Raw genomic sequence first — 20,447 nt, forward strand, 5'->3', positions numbered from 1 at the left:
ATTCATTTGCTTGCAACCTTTTTGTATTAAGCAACTTTAAATTCAAGAAACACGGAATCCCTTGGAAAAAATAATGTAAATAATAAATATGGACTTTTCAGTGGAAAGAATAAACAAATATGAATTAAAAGAATGGACTTTACATTAAAAAAAGGCTAATTAGGAAAGACACAATCCCAAAACACAGAAAGCATCACTTAAAATGTGGACAGATCCACAAAAAAGATAAAATACAAAACAATTTTTACTTTTTATGTACATCACATTTAAAGTCAACAGCACGGGAAAAAATGGAAATGGAAAAAAAATATCGACCAATCAATAGTGGGGAAAAAAGTGTTTCCAAGAGAACCAACTACTGTCTGCAGGGTTCCTACAGCTTAAGGCATAGGTGTTAAACTCACGGCCCACGGACCACATCCTGCCTGGAGTACAATTATATCCGGCCCATGACATAATTTTATTTACTTATATTATAATGGCCTGGCTCTATGAAACGCTGATAACTCTCAGACTACAGATCCCACAATGCAGCGCTTCAGCTGCCGCCACAAGACTTGCTAAGAATGTTCCCGCAATCCATCGAGTTAGCTGTAGCCTGACGAGCGCAGAAATTACGGACAAACGACACGTCGGCCAGTCGAAAAACAAGACCGGGAGGTGCATTAATAGTAAGTCTTTAGTGTCAGGAAGCGGAGAAGTGACGTCTGGGGACGGACTTCTATAGAGTGCTTCGAGGTCCTAAGATTACCCACAATGCATTGCTGGCGCCCATTTTGGAAGTCCACAAAGCTTTTCACTTCATTGTTATTGTTCAGCGAACCAGTTAGATTGTACATTGTAATGCTGAATACGTGCGTTATTGTTGGCTGTTGTAGCCGAGGGGAAAAGGGTGGGAAGGGCTTCTTTAGACTTCCGAAGTGTGTTTACGATCAGGGGATTGAAGCTCAGGAGAAAAGTGAACGGCGAAGACGAATGTGGCTGGCAGCTATCAACCGGTCGAATTTGCCAAAGCTTGACTGTGTTCGTGTTTGTTCTGACCAATTTCTGACAGGTAAATTGAATTATTTATGATGTAGAAATAAATTTAAAAAAGGTTATGGGACATGTGTACTTCATGACAACAGCTCGACGACCCCAAACTACTTTTATAAGATATATGTGAGGTATTTCGCCGAAAACGACATTTAAAAACCGAACAAAACTCCGTTTCTCATTCGTACACTATTTTGGTGGAGAAATTCAACGCGGTTTCAGGGAAAGAGAATCTCCTTTCCTCAGTCAACTCGCGTCAATAGAGGATTTAAAGCCCCCGAAAGCTAAGCTAACTTAGCCACCGGTGCACCGTTCGGAGAAGCGTTGCCTTTCCCGGGTTGTTCAACATAGAACAAAAGGGAAGCAACATGAGAACAACATTCCCCTAAACCTGCAACACAGTTGCAATGGGCACACAGAATCGATGATGACTTGTCAACAATGATCCATGGTTGTAAACTTGGCTGAGACAAACTCTGAGAATGTAGAACTTTCCCTTTCACAATCTTGTTTTCATCACCTTCGCTTGTGTGCACAGACACATCCCGAACCCAACCAGACACAAATCTGTCGTAGGCTTCCATACTTTTGTAATTTTGAAAATCCTTCAGTTCACAAAAGGGACTTGGGTGGAAAATAAGATAGTTAACAAGTTCAATGTAAGTCACACACGGCAACAAATCGGGATCAGACTTCCAGTCCTTGTTTTTAATTTTGTAGGGATCCAATTTTCCAATAAAATGCAACTTCGCAGCGTACCGCTCGCGTGCTTGCTTGTCTAAACTCTCCACGTAGTTTTCCATAGTGTTGATGGACAAAATCCGTACACAAACGAAGCTAGTTGAGTAAATAAATAGACAAACTGAGTAAATATTTGCTCCTCTCGCTATCACCGCTTGTAATCGACAGACTTCCAAGATGGCGGCACGAAGCCGTGTTACTATTTTTAGCACAAAGCGCGGAGCCCTCTATACATCACAATGTAACGGAAGGCAGAAAAGCAGGGTGACGTTTCTGTTGCTGCGGATTAAAGGGATGCTAAACCCTCATGGCCGAGCAAAAAGTTGATTTGGAAACAGAGCCTTTCGAAACCGAGGAGAGGCTGAATATCTGTTAACTAACATTAGCCATAAACCCAGTGCTCTTCTTTGTGGAGCAAATGTCGCCGTAATTAAGGAATTTAATGTAAAACGGCACTACAAGGGAAAACATCAAAGTAAGCTGAAAACCCGAATGCAGAACAGAAGATACAGAAAGTTAAAGAGTTAAAGAAGAATATGAGGATCCAGCACATGTTTTTCACCAAAGTGAAAAGCACAAATTTTATTTATATTGCCATTTTTTTCATATTTTAAAATTGTATACTTTTGACAGGAGATATTTTTATGGAGAGCATTGTTTTTTTTAATTTCTTGAATGATTAAGTTTGTTTATTCTTGCGTTACAAAACTGTCCCGCGATAGTCAAAACCTTTTTTTTTTATTTGTAAATTTATTTTATTTATCAAATACACAGAAACAAACTTTACTGTATTTGTTTAACAAATAAAACTAGTTTTTTTTTAAAAGTTTTTTTGTTGTTGTTGTTGTTGTTTTTTACAAATAACTTTGTCACTGTCAAAATTTAAAAAGAATCATGCCATAGATTAAGGTTCACGATTTAGTTTACATGATACTTTGTTTCCATCAAATGGATGTTATGGAAAACTGTATATACCTTCCGGTCAGCAACCCAAAGGAGCATTATTGGACCAAAAAATATATATATCGAGAGCAGGGGTGTCAAACTCGTTTTAACGCGGGGGCCACACGATAGAACATACATTCTCTCAGGGGCCGGACTAGTAGATTAGAGAGAAAGAAAAAAGAGAGAAAAAAATAAGAGTGAGAGGGGGACAGAAAAGTAGAGAGGGTGGGACAAAGAAAGAAGAAAGAGAGAAAGAGAGAGAGAGAGAGAGAGAGAGAGAAAGAGAGAGAGAGAGAGAGAGAGAGAAAGAAACAGAAGAGATAAAAAGAGAAATAGTAAGAGGGGAAAAGAAGAGAGCAAAGAAGGTAAAAAGACAGAGAGAGAAAGTGACAAAGAGGAACAAAGAAAGAGAAAAAGAGAAACAGAGAAAGTGAAAGAGAGCGTGAGAGAGAGAGCGAGAGAGAGGAAGAAATACAAGCAGAGCGTTTGTGAGAGGCACCTAGCTTTGGCAAAATTAAGTGGACATATTTCAACCTGCAGCTCATTTTTATCTTGTGCTTCTCCAAGCGTTGTCTCGCGGGCCGGATTCAATCCCTTAGAGGGCCTGATCCAGCCCGCGGGCCGCCTGTTTGACACCCCTGATCTAGAGCCTCAAAAAAATTACAAGCCTCATTTTAGTCTTACGTAGGCCTTAATAGAAAGAAAACACATACTGCATATATCCATACTCATTGGAAAACGTTAGCACTAGGGAGCGCCAAAGTTCCGCATGTAGCTGCAGAACAAGTTAAGTGGGTCGAGAAGTTGTTGGCGATAGAAAGCATCTGCCTTTTGCTGCTTTTGTTGAAATGTCTTTTAAAGAAACTTAAAAAATGGCAAAAGTTTGTGCATACATAATGCAGGTTCATCAAGCTGTTTTACGTCCGTGCCTAACTTAGGCCGCAACCTCATTGACGCAAAGACATATTGGAGAAAAGGGGCGGGGCAACTTCTTACCCAATTAAATGCAGAACTCAATACACAATGAAAATCCACAAAGTAGTGAAACCGCATAAGTAAACCGCAATACAGCAAGGGATTACTGCACTATGTTTAAATTAAAATGCATCAAAATCCAGTCGCATATTTGTGTTATCACAATTAAGACAACCAAAATGGTAAGGGTGGTTTTTGAGTTTTTCCTTGCCTTCATGTAGGTTTTAGATCAGGGGTAACAGTAGTCTGTACAGCCCTTTGAGACCTCCTGTGATAAAGGGCTATACAAATAAGCATGACTTGGCTTGTTTATATTCGAGACGCGTCAACTTACCTCCCACGTCATCGTCCGAGTCCCGGTGACCCGAGTTCGATTCCGGCTCCAGCGGAAGCGCTTCCTCGTAGCAGTCCTCCAAAAGGGGCGTGGTGGGCAATGGAGGTGGCGTGGTCGTGGGCGTGTCCTTCTGCACGGGAGCACGTTTACATGTTTGAAACAAACGGCAAATAGCAGAGCAGAGGCGTGTTCAGGAGAGTAATCAGACATGTAGTCGCTTGTTAATCGCTTGCCGCGCACTGCTGAACGTTTTGTAATCGCTCACTGTGATTGCCTTACTGATCCAAAATGGCCGACGACAGTACAATGGATTTCGTTCTACAGCTTGCTTTGAGCGAGTTGGCTTATATGAGCGACAGTTCGCATATTGACACAGTTAAGGTTATCCTAAACGCAGTGGAAGGGTCATACCTGTCTTGCATTGTTCACAAACATTACCAGGCAATGTAAGACGATATATTACATCGCCAACAGCACTCGTCAGGGTGAGATCCTCCATCTTCTGCACTGTCGACGCCATGTTGGAAATCAAAGTAAGCGGTCTTTCTCCCGTGATTACTCGGGCACGCGAGCGCTCAATAATCATTGGCCGTTCAGAAGCTAGCGATAGCTAGCGATAGCAATCGCTCACTCTCCTGAACACGCCTCAGGTGTCCAACTCACCCATTTTTCGGCAAGTGTCCCTTCGTCCTCTTGCTCCCCCTTTTGGATCGGAGAGGTACTGAGCGTATGCAAATCGCAGTCTGCAAAAAAAAGGGCATTTTTGTTAGGCATGTAAGGACTGGAATTATAAGGCAATCTACATCTAGTACTCGGAAGAATACCTTATTCAGGGACTATAAGGCGCACCTAACCAGCTAAAATTGGTTATGAAGTTGAAAGCACCTAATACGGTGGATAAGATTGAAAATAATCACAGTGATTATAGGTATGCATTAATGCATGAGTTTTTACAATATACTACAATCTTAGAGCATCGATTGATCAATCAATAATCATCGTTGATCCAAATCGCTCTACAATCCACCTTCGTCTTCCGCATGCGCCGACTTCGGTTCTGGCCTTTCCCTTTGCTCCTCCCTACCCTCCTGTGCCGCATCGTTTAGCTGGGGGCCGCTGGTCGTCCTGGTGGTGTTGTTCCAGGTCCCGGGACCAGCTCCTTTGCGAGTGCTGCTGCCGAGGGTGGGATTGGCGTGCCCGGGGTGCTACCGGGGCCTCGGAAGGTGGGTTAGGTAGGGGGATAAAAGGGGATGCTGAACTGTTGGGCCCTTTTTGATTATGTGGGTTTTTCTCTTTCAGATTATTCAGATAAAACTGGTGTTAATGGCTAACAATCTGCCTATGCTAATTTTGTTTTCTCCGGAATATAGGCTCTGGCCTCAGTGAGACTACAACCGGTGAAGGAAAATGAGTGTGCAAATCAGGGGAAGACCATGTTCTTGTCAGACCTACGAGTTCAAGAAGAAAATGAAAACAGAAAGTCTTTTTTCGTATAACAGCTTGGATAATATTTTGTTGAAAGACTTTCCGTTTCTTTTTCTGCCTTGCATAACGTTATTGACGCACAGGTGAAGAAGTGTAGATACTGTTTAACCTATCAGAATGCACTATGCAAATCATTGTTTCTGGCACAGTAAAAATGATGTACCGTAAATTCCGGGCTATGGAGCGCACCTGATTATAAGCCGCACCCATCACATTTTAACGGGAAAACCGATTTTGTCCATACACAAGCCGCACCTGCATATAAGCCGCATGTACCCACTTCATGCAAACACAAAATTAATCCAAGCCAAACCTCAAGTCCCGCGATTGAAACTAAATGTCCTTCATTGAAGCACGCAGTCCAAAAATCACAGCCGCCGAATTGAATGTAAAATGATATAGGTACTTAAAATTTGTTGCAGACCTGCAGATTCTGGGTGCCCGTTGATAGTAATCCAAGGAAAAAAAAGGTAAGGGTGGGAAAAATATATATCCATTATTGTCCGCCGTGGCCACAAAAACTCACCTTTACCGGTCCCCACTTTCCCATCAGCCCGCGTTTGCTCCGCCCCTCTTTTTTTGCTCGAATAAGTGTCTCAAATAAATACAAATAAATACATTACAAAAATATACAGTTGCAAATACATATTACACATATTTACAAAGAAAGACGGTACATCGATAGAGTTTTCAAAGCTTGAATAATATTAATATAACTTTTATCCTAAACCGTGCCTTTGGGAGGTAGCCTCACGCTACTAGCAAGACGCTTGCATACTTGTAAATTAGTCTGTCAAGGAAAGAATACCGTAATTGTTAGAATCACGGCAGACGGTTCGCTTCATCCTCCTTGGTAATGACACACAAGTTTGTCTTTCTCAATGTCGGAAAGATGTTTTATCGTGAAGACGTCGTTCCTCGCTCCCTTTCTTCAATACATCCCAGCAATATGCCCATTTGCTTTGAACATGGAAACTGCGTCATGAGCCTTACTTAATGCAAACTGCACGATGAGTGTATGTTTACTCTCATAAGTTGTGATCTTCCTCGGCGCATGTATTCCACCGGTTTAGATCTTACCTCAGATACCCGAGCGCCGCTGGCGGCCGTTAAAAAAATTACATAGATTGGCCGAATCTCTGAATAAGCCGCATAATAAGCTCGAGAGCAGGGGTGTCAAACTCATTTTAACGTGGGGGCCACACCTTGGAACTAGCATTGTCCCGGGGGCCGGAAGGGTAGATTAGAGAGAAAGAAGAAAAGATAAAGAAATAAGAGAATGAGAAAGAGAGAGAAGTAGAGAAGGTAGGACATTAAAGAGAGAAAGGGGGGAAGAGAGAAAAAAGCGAGAGAGAGGGAGAGAAAGCATGAAAAACAAGAGATAAAAAGAGAAATAGTGAGAGAGGGAAAAAAGGAGAAATAGAGCGAAAGAGAGAAGGAAAGAAAGGAAAGGAGAAGGAAAGAAAGAGAGAAGGAAAAAGGAAGGGAGCAAAAGAAGGTAAAAAGAGACTGTGAGCGGCACCTGGCTTTGGCAACATCAAGTTGACATACTTCAACCTGCAGCTTGTTTTTCTCTTGCGCTTCTCTGAGTGTTGTCTCGCTGGCCGGATTCAATCCCTTAGCGGGCCTGATCTGGCCCGCGGGCCGCCTGTTTGACACCTGTGCTCTAGAGGCTTTCCAGGGTTAGCACACCTTTTCCATGGCCAAATTCAAGCACTTTTTAAGAACTTTGAAAGCCAATTGTACAATTTCTCCAAGGCCCGACCTGTCGGTCTCTTCACCTGTCCTCGTGGGCGCGATGCACAAGGAGCGATGGTGCTTCACATGACAATGCCATACAAACTAATGCCAGCTGCCCTTAGTCAAGTGGGAAGAACACATGCAATGGAAAGGCAAAGCCATCAGAGCAGACATGTTGGCATTTTTTTTTTTCATTGAATTGGTGGTCAATTGAGCCAGACAGCCGGAAAACATGGCAACCATTTCAATCATTTACAAGCCTTTTCCATGATTCAAGCACTTTTCAAAAAACGGAAACACAAAATTTAACCATTTTCAAGGATTTCTAGCACTCGTACTAACCCTGCTTTTTGTATGTCATCTGTACTAACGGTGGTCTAGTGATAAAGTGTCGGCGACCTCACGGCTAGGACAGGGGGTTCAATTCCCATTGCAAACAATCTATGGTATTCTTAAACAGCAACTCTTATCGAATGATCATTCGTTGCGCACATTTATAGCGTATGTGTACACGAATAAACACAGTAACTCTTACTGTAGTCTCATTTTCAGGCGCCTCAGTCTAGTGCGCCTTATGTATGAAGACATGGCAACAATATCAAGCACCTTAGTCTGGTGCACCTTATGTATGAAAACATGGCAACAACTTCAAGCACCTCAGTCTCGTGCACCTTATGTTTGAAGACATGGAAACAACTTAAAGCGCCTCAGTCTGGTGTACCTTATGTGTGAAAACATGGCAACAACTTCAAGCACATCAGTCTGATGTACCTTATGTATGAAAACATGGCAACAACTTCAAGCACCTCAGTCTGGTGCACCTTATGTATGAAGACATAGCAACAACTTAAAGCACCTCGGTCTGGTGCACCTCATGTAAGAAGACATAGCAACAATTTCAAGCACCCCAGTCTCATGCACCTTATGTATGAAAACATGGCAACAATTTCAAGCGCTTCAGTCTGGTTCACCTTATGTATGAAAAATATATGACAAAAGACTATTTTTTGCGCCTCTTAACGCGGAAAGTACGGTACATTCAAGGAACCGAATTTAACTTTTAAATTCTGGTGCAGGAAAATCCGAAGCAGGCGACTTACCGAAACTTTCGAATAAGGATGCCACGAAGCTGCTGCCGTTTCCGTACAGAGAAGTCCCGACATTGGCCCCCGAGCCGCCGCCTGCAAATTGGTAATCATAGATTAAAAAGAGGCCATAAACTTTGGTTGGAATGATTTAAAATCAGAATGAGAAGTTGCCATCTTTATGGTAATTCCAAAGCTTTCACTAGAAACCTGTACCTTTCACATTTCTCCTAGCGTGATTTTCGTTTAGTTTTAGTTTCGCGATGGTTCAAAAGACACCATCTGGATTGAATTCGAATTGTCCTTGTTGTCATTGATAACAGATGTATCTAGGAGAGTTCCTCCACCAGGATCTCTGAGCGAGATTACGAGTAGACCATCCAGACATATTGCCACCTTTCAGACTCCGAACTTCTAGATGAAAAATTCGAAATGTTTTCGAAGAATCAACAACATGTGAGACACGATCATGAAAAGAAACAGAATTGATTTAATATTTATATTGTGCTAACAAAAAAAACGAAAGAGTATTCGTTGCAAAAAACATCGCCCCCTTTGAGTTAATACTTTGCTGTGATCACAGCCAAAGGTCTTTTGAAGTATGTCTAGAAGTTTTGCACATTTTGAGACAGACATTTTTCCCATTCTTCCTTACAAAACATCTCAAGTTCCTTAACGTTTAATAGGAATCATTTGTGCACAGCTTTATCTTTTCCACCAACGCTCTATAGTATCAAGGTCTGGACTTTGGCTTGGCCAATGTAACACCTTTATATTGTTAGTTTTAGACCATTACATTGTAGATTTTCCATTGGTCGTTGTTCTGTCAGAAGGTGAACCTGCACCCCATTCTCAGGTCTCTTGCATAATCAAGAATTTCTTCCAAAATCGCCTTGTGTTGGTCTCTATCCATCTTCAGATCAACTCTAACCTTCTTCCTATTCCTTGCTAAAGAAAAGAGACCCCAGAGCATGATGCTGCCACCACCATGTGTGTCAGTGGGGATGTGATGTGCAGTGTTACCCTTACACCAAGGGTTTACTTCTTTCCACTCTTCCATAAAGGGCAGATTTATGCAGGGGACGACTAATAGTTGTACACAGATTGTCCCACCTTGGCTGTGTATGCCTGTAGGTCATATAATGTGATCATGATCTTCTTGGTTACTTCTCTGATTAGTTTTCTCTTTGTTGCTCTTTGGTAGGTTTGCAGTGGTTTTAAGCTCTCTCCATTTTGATTTTATTGTTTGAAAGATGAGTAAACGTTGCTTTGAATTTTTACATAGCGTTCTTTGACTTGGCCATTGTAACACCTTAAATTGTTGGTTTACAGACTATGCCCCCAGCCGACTGCACCAACTACAGATGTGCACATTTTTTTTATTTTTTATTTCTCTTTATCTTTTTTGTCTTCCACTTTCCATCTGTTCCTTTTTTCTTCTCTCTCTTTGTCTCTCTCTCTCTCTCTCGTGCTTTCTGTCTTTCTCTCGCCTAGTCTTTCTTTGTGTCTCAGTTTTTTTTCTCATCTCTTGCTCTCATTCTCTTTTCTCACTTTCTCTGTGTCTCTTTTTTACTCTCTCATTTGCCTTTCTTTCCTTCCCTCTCTTTTTTCTTTCTTGCCAAGTCTTTATCTTGCTCTCTCTCTTTGCTTTTCTCTGTCTCCATTTCTCTCACTCGTTTTCTTTCATCCTCCCACTCTTTCTTTTCCTCTCTCTCTCACACTTTCTTTCTTTATCACTAATCTACTAGTCTGGCCCCCTTGAAAGTTTTTCTCTACCATGTGGCCTCCGAGTTTAAATGAGTTTGACAGCCCTAAAATATTTTAGCATGACCTACTTTTTGATTACATTGATAAAAATGCTAATACATCAAAACAAGGTTACCTGTCATGGGCAGTCCGTCCACAATGTGGCGCACTGACGCCATCTTTTGTGCGGTGGCGGCGCTCACGTTTTCGCCGTCCAACATCTGGAGCAGCGCCGACAGCTCGCTCACCAGCCGCTCCAGCGTCTCTGAGTGCACACAAATGAGCAAAACGGGATGGCCTTAAACTTTTGTCAGCTACTATTCCCAAAAACACAAAAATATGTTGCTAGATAAAAAATTACACTGGACATTTTGAGTGAAGCCATAAAACTGTCAAGATCAGATAATTGGTATTGTTTTGTGACACTTGCTTTCCACCTGTCACCAAATTGTCAAAAGAGCAGAAAAACTATGACTTATGACTTTGGTCATTACATGCCCTTTATGAATTAGAGCTGATTTATGACTCTTCATATTTACTTAAATGACGTATGCAAATGAATGACTGTAGCATATGACAGGTGGGTGTCATAAATACACCGTAACTCAAAAAGGAACTACAGGAATACCCAGAATGCAATAGGTAAAGTCATAAATCCTCATTTTCAGAACTCATTTAAAAAATATAGCATGTCACAAAGCAAAGACAATTATTTTATGTTGGTTATTACATTCTTTAAATTCCTGAATTCCTTTACAAATTAGGATTTGAGACCTTACGTGTGTATGCAAATGAGTGATGCAACTGTATGAGTGTAGCATTTGTCAGGTGGGTGTCATAAATTCATCGTAATTCACGAGGAATGACCAGATTAGAAGATCTGCAGTCATAAATTCTCATTTTCAGAACTACTTTGCATAAACATGACAGGGCATAAATCAACCATTTTTATCTGAGGCTGGTCTTGGTTATTACATTCTTTCAATTCTTGAAATTCCTTTGTAAATTAGGATTTATGACCTGAGATATTTGTGCAAATTAATTAGGCAAACAAAATGGTGCCTCTACCACCCTAGTGGTTAAGGCATCCAACCAACCAACCATAACTGAAGCATATGACAGGTGGGTGTCATAAATACACCGTAACTCATAAAGGAATTTCCCCAGTCAAATTTAAGACTTTGTCAAGTGTTTAAGACCTTATGGGAACCCTGGTAATTCACGAAGGAGTGCAATAACTGCAGTCATAAAACCTAATTTTCAGAACGTATTTACATAGATGTGACAGATCATAAATCGATCATAATGGAATCTCTGTAAATTCAGGATTGCTAATAATGTATTGCAGTCATTAATCATTAATTTCTAGAACACATCTGAATAAATAGGTCATAAATCAAGCCTAATGAAATTGCGGTCTTTTCAGGAATGTAAGGAATGCAAATAACGGCTAAAACTGCCTTAAAAAAGGCTCTTTTTTGACTTTTTTACGAGAGGTGGTGTAGAGGTGCAGATGTCATAAAACAATAAAAAAAGAGGTGATCTTGGTTATTACAGTTTTGCATTCCTGAAAACGGACAAAAAAGTAAAAGAAACAGACAACAAAATAGAGTGTTGCCTTCGCATTTCTGGGAGAAAAAAAACTCAGACGATAACAACACAGTCACTCATTGAAAAACTGGGTGTGGCCTACAATCTTCACAGCAGCTGAGAGGAAGGCCAGCGGCAGCTGTCGTTTCCCGTCCGGCTTCTCCACAACAAAGGACAATCTTTCTATCGTTGGGTTGCATTTTTTCCAAGCATCAACCGCAAGAGCGGTAAAAGCAATATATTTTTTGGGTGGACAGTTACACCATATAATCGCTGTAATTCAACAAAACGGCCAAAGCCGCTCTCCAGACAAAAGCTAATCCTTCAGCGTATTTTATTAAAAATAGAACCTGTGTCCCATACCAACAAATATACCACGTGCCACAGTGGAAATCGCTGAGGCTCATTTTGACCGTCATTTTTGTCCTAAATAATGCTTTTAAAACAAGGTGCAAGCAAAGTTCTTTTGTAAAAATGTCACAAAAGACTGCAAACGAGAAAAATATGAATGTAGAATAGTGAATTTAATCCCCAAGCCAGATGTATGAAAAAGGCCATACCGAATGCAGAGGGCGCTTTGTCAAAAAGAGAGAAGAGTGTGCAATGTGCGCAGAGTTCCGCCCACCCCTACTGCTAACCTAATCAAACTGCTCTGGGTGCTTGGCTGGCTTTTTTGGGGGTGTTTACTGTTTGTTCTGTGGGTTAACATCATAAAGTTACACATCAGTAAACATACATTGTTTGATGATCTTCCGCATAAAGGATTCCTTAGAGACGAACAATTAAAACAGTTGGCGTAATTTATAAACTGTAAACCAGGGGTTTAGGAAACTATCGTTTGCAAGCCATACATTGTCATGGTTGCTATGGCGCTCAATTGGTCCCCGTCGTGTGGTGCCAGGTTCTGTCACGGTTGCCACGGCGCCCAATTGGCCCCGCCCACTGACACCAGTTGAAACGCTTTGACAGATTGCTGCTGGACTACTTAAACGCGGTCTTGTGAGTTGCCTGGTGTCAGAGCGGAACTCCTGCTAGACTCTGTGTGATATGCCAAGTCCTGTGAATCTCTGTTTTTGCCTGTGTTTGATCCTGTTTTATTTTTCGGCCCGATCTGTTTGGTTTTGACCACCCCTTAGTTTTGAATTCAAGCTACTTCCGCAACCATCGATCCCCGGATCGAGTTGCGCTCATTCCTCCTCTCCCCAAATAAACTGAGTAACGTTACGCGATTGGGTTCTCATTCATGTTCCTGTCCTGGCTCGTGATATATATGGCTTTTTTCATGAGTACGTATGGCTCGAAGAAAATTTTCTCCATATCGTTACATGTTGTTTGAGCGAGCAAAGCTTTATGTAGCGCCCGCGAAGCCAAACCAACACTGAAGTCTAGTAAAGTACTGTTCAGGGGGCAAATTTTTAACTACAGTTTACACACCAAAAAAAATCATTTTGGCTGTACATCGCTAATGAATTCCTTCTCATTAAATAATCCGGTTGACAGTTGAGAGACTTTATGATAAAAGGATACAGAAAAAATGTCATCAGACAGAAACGCCAGCCAAATGCACGGAGAAATTTAATTGGGTGAGCCGTAGGGGTGAGCGGAGCTATGCATAAGAGCGCAGGCACTCCCTGTCGTTTCTCGCCCTGCGCCGTCTGTGCTGAAAATAAATACATCCGGATATTTGTTTGCAGAATTTGGTGACATTTTTACAAAATACCTGCTTGCACCTTGGTTGTGAAACCATTATTTGAGAGAGACAAGTTTAAAGTGGTATATTTGTTGATATTTGGCACACAGGCTCTGGCATTATTCTCATTTCATACATTTTATTATTTCTTTAGATGTCACACGGTGTAATAACATGTGCTGAAGAATGAGCTTTTGTCCAGAGACTCTCTTAGAGTTTAGCGTGTTTTTTTTAATTAGATTTTTGAAAACCAGGGATACAAACATAAAAATATTGGAGCTTATGTAATAGTAATACAGCATCCAGGGTGAGAGTCTAATATAAAAAAAAACTAACTAACTAACTCAACACACTGACAACAACAACAACAGCTAGTAAAGAAAAAGGAAAAGGTTTTGTTAAATGTTGTCTCTAATTTGATTTTATGGCGGCTTAGTGGTTAGTGCGTCCGCGGCACAGTTCTGAGGTCATGGGATCGAACCTTCGTGTGTGGAGTTTGCATGTTCTCCCCGTGCTTGCGTGGGTTTCCTCCGGGCACTCCGGTTTCCTCCCACATTCTAAAAACATGCATGTCAGGTTAATTGGCCGGTCCAATTTGTCCCTAGGTGTGAATGAGCGAGTGAATTGTCTGTCTCTGTGTGCCCTGTGACTGGCTGGCAACCAGTTCAGGGTGTTCCCTGCCCACTGCCCAAAGTTAACTGGGATGGGCTCCAGCACCCCCGCAACCCTACTGAGGATAAGCGGTGCAGATAATGGATGAATGGATGTTTTTTTGTGACGCCCTTAATCGCCAGAGGTTGAGGTTGGGTTGAATGGGGTTGTACACAAAAACAGCACTGATAAAAACACCCCCCTGTTCTTAAAGGGACAGTGTTTTATATTTGTCCACTAGATGTCGCTGTCAAGTGTAGCGCAACCAAAAATAATTCCGAGGAAGACTACAAACTACGGAGACTGAAAGGGAGCAAAAAGCATCAATTTGTACCCAGCTTTTCTCAAAGAAAGACAAAAAGAAAGGAAAACATTTTTTCAATCAGAATGAAAGAAATCGGGAAGGAAAGGAAGAATTCAGAAAAAGAGGACAAAAAAAGTAGGGGAAAAGAAAGCAAAAAAGGAGAAAAATAAAGAAAAAAGTAAAGAAAAAAAATAAAGATAAACAAGATAAAAATGCAGTTTTCTCTCTTTTTCTTTTCATTTTTTGTCCTTTTTTTCATTCCTTTATTTTTCTTATTTTCAAAAGTAATAAGCTGTGTTTTGGTCACTTTGAGTCTCCGTATTTTGTCTTCTTCTGTTGTGGCTTTAGCACTTATTTTTGGTGGCACAACAGAATACAACATCCTTTAGTGGTAAATTAATGCACACTGTCCCTTTAAATTTCATAATAAGACGGGGGCTTCAAACTGTCATCCCGGGCCGCGAGTTTGAGAAGTCAAGTCAAGTCATGTTTATTTGTGACGCCCTTGATTACAAGAAGTCTCAAAAAGCTGCACAGAACACAGATTATTGCAAACTACAGACTATTAGTACACCATCCCCTGATCTAAAACATACATGAGGGCAAGGAAAAACACAAAACCACAGCATGAAACCATTCGATATGAAGTTATGAAGAAACCTTGAGAAGGGACCGCAAATCAGGTAATCCCCATCCAGGAGGACCAGGCTGCAACTATAATGAGACCTCTGCCTTATATATTCAGGACTGAACCATTCACAATTGGATTTTTCCTTGCCAAATATTAGAATAATAATCTGAGCCAGATGAATTGGCTCACGAACCAGACTGTTAAGTAAGTCATTTGTTATATGTTACAATATAAAACAATAACAGTTAAATTTTTTTGTTTATCCGAAAATGGGGGAATGTTAAGTAAGTCATTTGTTGTATGTCAGAATAAATATAGATTTTGTTTGGTTTCTTTGTTTCTGCGCTCTGATATGAAAAAGGGTAATGCTGTTATTTTGTCTAATATTATTGCGCACAGTTGCTTATATTTCAGCCATTGTGTGTGTGTTTGTATTTGGCATTTTGGGTCGTTGGCGTCCGAACCCGAACAGTTGGTGGACCCAGACGCGTATCATTTTCACACAAGCTTTATTTTACGGAAATGGGGCAGTGCGCGTGAACACAAACGCCAGTGGTTCGACGATCGCTGTGCAGAAGAAGTGAGACAGAGAAGTCAGGCGGGGGAAAACAGGAAGCCGGAAGCAGACGAGATCGAAACCGGACAGGACGGACGGGATCGATACCAGATGCACAACCAGATACCGGACAGGACGGAAAAGACGGGATCGATACCTGATACACGAGCAAGATACTGGACAGGACGGGACAGAGAGGATCACTATCGGATACTGGGGCAAGATACCAGACAGGACGGGACAGACGGGATCGATACCGGATACTGGACACTGGATACAACAGCAAGATACCGGACAGAAGGGACAGACGGGATCGATACCGGATACTGGTTACACGAGCAAGATACCGGACAGGACAGGACAGACGAGATCAATACCAGATACTGGATACCCGAGCAAGATACCGGACAGGACGGGGCAGACGGTATCGATACCGGATGCTGGAGCAAAATACCGGACAGGACAGACGGGATAAAAAACTGGATACTGGTTACACGAGCAAGATACCGGACAGGACAGGACAGACGAGATCAATACCGGATACTGGATACACAAGCAAGATACCGGACAGGACGGGAAAGACGGGATCGAGACTGGATAATGGATACACAAGTAGAATAACGGAGTCAAAATACACGTCTTGCAAGTGCAGAGGTTCGTTGACGGACTGACAAGGAGTGAAAGGGAGCACTGAGTTTAAATAGGAGGGAAGCAAATTAGGCAACGAGCAGCAGCGGGTGCCAAACGAGCGGGCCCAGGTGAGGGCAATAGGCAATCGTGACAGTTGGGTGGGGAATATTTTCTTATTGTATCGTTTATGTTTTTCTACGGCTCTTTGAGTTGCAATCTGTTGCCTGAAAAGTGCTATACATTTTGATTTAATTGGATTCTTCTGACTCCTTATTTTGACTGCTATAACTCGCTGTGGTTCGTTGTTTGAATTATCATGCGCCAATTACATCATTGTCAGTCTTGCCCGATCCTATTGCTGTTCTTTAATTTCCACACCCCTTAGGGCTGATCTGCTTATTGTGACCTTGAAGATGTAATAAAAAGAAAATGGTCAGGGGGAGCCCTCAGAGCAGGCTTCTATCACAGTCCTCCCTTGCAAGTTGAAAATCCATTGATGTCTTCTCTCCATTTTTGGAGTGTCTAGTAGAGTTTAAACTTGTCACATACGTTCCCAACCCCTGGTCGTCATTTTCGGGGAAAAATAAGAAAGGATCAGCTGCTCCGCCGTCCCACACTGACGCCATTGTCAGGCGTAGTCATGGGACAGGAAGCACGCCGGTTCCATTTGAGTCAACCCGGAGGAGGTCAAAGTTCATAGAGTGGCGCATTTTTATTGAAATCTAAAACGCTTCACTCGGTAGCTTCAGACATTTTAAACACTTATCATAGTTGGGGTCTTACACACCTCCTACAAGCAGAGGGCCCCAACCAGGGTTTTGGACTGGGTACAGGTGTGTCCAACCATTACACACCTGTGCCCAATTATCCTGCACCCTTTAAAAAGGACATTTAAGATCTGCAGACGTTTGTTTTCAGTTCTTCTGCCATTGTCATTCTGGTTGTGATTTTCATCTCCACCTTTATGTCTGGTTAGTTTTTTTGTTTGTGGTTCCTTTGTTCTGTGTGTTATCCCATTTCCAGTTCCGGTGTTTTTTTAGGTTTGTTTTTTTGTTTCTGGTTTCTTGTTTGGACAATTTGTTTGCTGCTTTGTGCCCACTTCCCAGTTGCTACAATGACCCTGCTTTTGTTATTAAATACAAGCTTCTTTTTGAGCACCCCTCTGCCTCCAGTTCCTGCCTCCCCCACATGGGTCCATTCATCTACCATCAAACCATAACCCATCCAGCTCAAACATTAAAAGAAAAGTGCAACTACTGAGATTGCTGAATGATCTCATTCACTAAATCGAACAATCAATACTGCATTCTGGGAGGAAAAACTATTTTCCATGTTGTATTTTTTAATCCATAAACTGAAAATAAAATCCTTCATAAAGTGCAATTCAAAATGATTCAAGTACACAAAATGTTTCCTTTAATTAGCTTATCAATAGGTAAATACTCTCTCAATAAACACACGTCATCTACTGTTAAGGACTGTAATTGAACCTCAGCTACTTTTTTTCCTAACATTATTTTTGCCAAGAGCATAAGGAGGAGGAAAATAATTTGGATCAAAGAGGGAAAAAACGAAATATGTAATAAGAAAGAGAGGAGGTAAGAATAAGAAAAACAAGAGGAAGAAGAAGAGAAAAGATAAAAAAGAGAAGAGGAAAGGAGTGGAAGAAAGAAAGGGGAAAGGAACAGAAGGAAAGGAAGAAAAAAGACAAAGAAGGAAAGGGCGAAGGCGGGGATAAGAAACATAAATGAGAAAAATAGAAACGACGGACGAAAGAGGACTAAAAAGAAAGGCTTTTTCTCAATAATGGAAGTCAGATACATTAAAAACATAACGGGGCGCTCCCACGCCTGGCAATGACGTCATCACCCTTACTGGCGTGCGACTCGGCGCTTCAATAACTCGGACGTCGAATTCAGTTCGAGCGACGTGACGTCATGTGACGTCATCGCCGTTAGCCCGCTGGTAAACTTTGGTCAAGTGACGTCAAGCCCAAAGTTCACTTTTAGGGAGTTTGGGCTGGAAAACTCACCGCTTTGACGCTCCATGCGCTCCCGAAGTTTTAGGGCCACGGCTCCCGTCGCTGGCTCTCCTTTTCAGCCCGTAGACAAGCGGAGAGAGCGTCCCTGCCCCGCCGCCTCCTTGCCTTCTTCCTGCCGCCTTGGTCCTTCCGGGCGGCCGCGGTCGAGTAACTGACCACCGCGGCCTAAAGGAGGCGAGAGCCAGTAGTGATGGGTCGTGCGCGAACGAAACGGCTTTTTGAGCCGAAGCATAGAAGCTAACGGGAGGGGGTAACGCTCGCTCTCTCTCTCTTTCTCTCTCTCTCTCTCTCTCTCTTTGTATTCATCTATCTTTTCTCTATCCTGCACTTTTCTCTATATCTCTTTTTCCCACTCTCTCACCCTTTTCGCATACTCTCCTTTTCTCTCTCTATTGCTCTACCCCTCCCCCCCGCTCTCTCTTATCTCTATTTCTCTTTTTCTCTCCATCAATCTGTTTGTCTTTATGTCTTGCTCTTTATCTTGATTTTCTTTTCTCTTTTTCTCTCTATTTCTCCTTTCGCCCTTTCTCTCACTCTTTTCCTCTCTCTCTCTCTCTCTCTCTCTCTCTCTGTCACTCTGTCTTTCTCTCACCCTTTTGTTATATTTATTTTCCCCTCTCTTCCTCTCTTTTGCTTTCTCTTGCTTTTGTTCATACTCTCCCTCTCTTCCTCTCTTTTGCTTCAAGTCTGACTCGCTCTCTTTTATCTCTATTTTTTTTCTCCATCAATCTCTTTCTCTCTTTGTCTTTATCTTGATTTTCCCCTCTCCTCACTATTTCCCTTTTATATCTCTTGCTCCATCTTTTTCTGTCTCTATCACTCTTTTTCTCACTTTTTCTATATCTCTACCTCTGTCTCTATTTCTCTCACCCTTTCTCTATATCTCTTTTTACCGTGCTCTTCCTCTCTTTTTCTTTCCATCTCTTCTTCATTCTCATTCTCTCGGTTCCCCTCTCTCTCTATCTCACTCTCTCTCTCTCTCTCACTTTGTCTCTCACTTATTCTCTTTATCTTCATTTCCTTTTTCTCTGCAATCTCTTTATCTTTCTCCTTTGCTCTTTATCTCAACTTTCTGCTCTCTTTCTTTCTCTCTCTCTCCCTCGCTCTCTACCTCTCTCTTTCTCTTTCTTTCTTTCTCTCGCTTCCTCCCTCTCTGAGTCTCTCTTTACATATCTTTATACATCCCTCTATCTTTCTTATTGTCTTGCTTCTTCTTCTTAACTTTAAATACTTATTTCTTTGTTTCTCTCTCCAGGAAAAACTGAAGAACCGTTAGGGAGCCGAAAGAACCGGCTCTTTTCAGTGAGCTGGGCCAAAAAGGCCGCTTCTCTAAAAAATAAAACAAAACAAAAAACACACAAAAAAACCCGGAATTCCCATAACTAAAAGGGACTCTCTCGCTCGTGGACGCTTCGGGGTCCTAGCGCTCTGTACCGTTTTGTGAAACAACACAGAATTAGAATGTGGACGCTGTCTCTTTAAGAAGTCCGGGTTTGAAAGAATCGCAAACTTTTCCGAAGGAGAACGTCACCTCAAAGACGTGCAATGTCTCTTGGCAAAAAAGTGACATTTTACCTCGGAGAAATATGTCAGATGCTTTTGATCGTAGCCAAAATTAAGAGATAGACAATCATCTAAAAAAATAATAATAATAAACATGACCAAAAATGGACACAAGGTTTGGAAAAACAACGCTCTTTTTCATAGTCTCCCTTTCTTTTGCTTCATCTCTCACTCGCTCTATTTTATCTCATTTATTTTTTTCTTCATCAATCTTTTTATCTTTCTCTCTTGGTCTTCATCTTGAATTTCCTATCTCTTTTTCTCTCTCCTCTATATTTCCTTTTCTATCTCAACTGTATCTTTTTCTATCTCTACCTCTGTCTCTATCGCTTTTTCTCTCTCACCCTTTCTCTATATCTCTTTTGTACCATCTTCAGCTGATACAAAATGTGCAGCGAGGCGTTCAACTAAGACAGGAAAGTTTGATCACATTACCCCGCTTTTAGCTAACCTGCTTTGGCTCCCTGTTAGCTTAAGATTTTATGGTTCTGATGGTATTGTACAAAATCATGCATGGACTTGCTTCCTCATATCTTTCAGATTTAATTTTCCCCTATTTCCGGTCCGGAGCCTTGGCTCTGGAAATGCTGGTTTACTAGTGAACCCAAGAGCCAAGAAGAAATCTGCATTCGAAAGCATTCTCCAATCGGGCCCCGGTGCTGTGGAATGCTCCTCCTCCTGAGATTCAATCTGCAACCTCAGCGG

General features: G+C 41.7%; 1 protein-coding gene across 1 annotated transcript in view; it reads right to left on the reverse strand.

The window, feature by feature from the left end:
* The window catches only part of LOC148349409 (actin filament-associated protein 1-like 1), a 42,997-nt gene extending 24,671 nt beyond the window's left edge, over positions 1–18,326 (reverse strand). The window contains exons 1-5 of the mRNA XM_088321747.1: positions 18,171–18,326; positions 10,223–10,351; positions 8,356–8,436; positions 4,694–4,773; positions 4,031–4,160 (exon numbers count right to left, since the gene is read on the reverse strand). Of these exons, the coding sequence (XP_088177873.1) occupies positions 4,031–4,160; positions 4,694–4,773; positions 8,356–8,436; positions 10,223–10,351; positions 18,171–18,186 (436 nt within the window). The 5' untranslated portion in view covers positions 18,187–18,326. The remainder of the gene's footprint in view (positions 1–4,030; positions 4,161–4,693; positions 4,774–8,355; positions 8,437–10,222; positions 10,352–18,170) is intronic.
* Between the last annotated feature and the right edge of the window lie 2,121 nt (positions 18,327–20,447).

Source organism: Urocampus carinirostris, chromosome 17 (assembly GCF_059441175.1).
Source record: "Urocampus carinirostris isolate Australia breed hairy pipefish chromosome 17, RoL_Ucar_1.0, whole genome shotgun sequence".
NCBI classification, from domain to species: Eukaryota; Metazoa; Chordata; class Actinopteri; order Syngnathiformes; family Syngnathidae; genus Urocampus; species Urocampus carinirostris.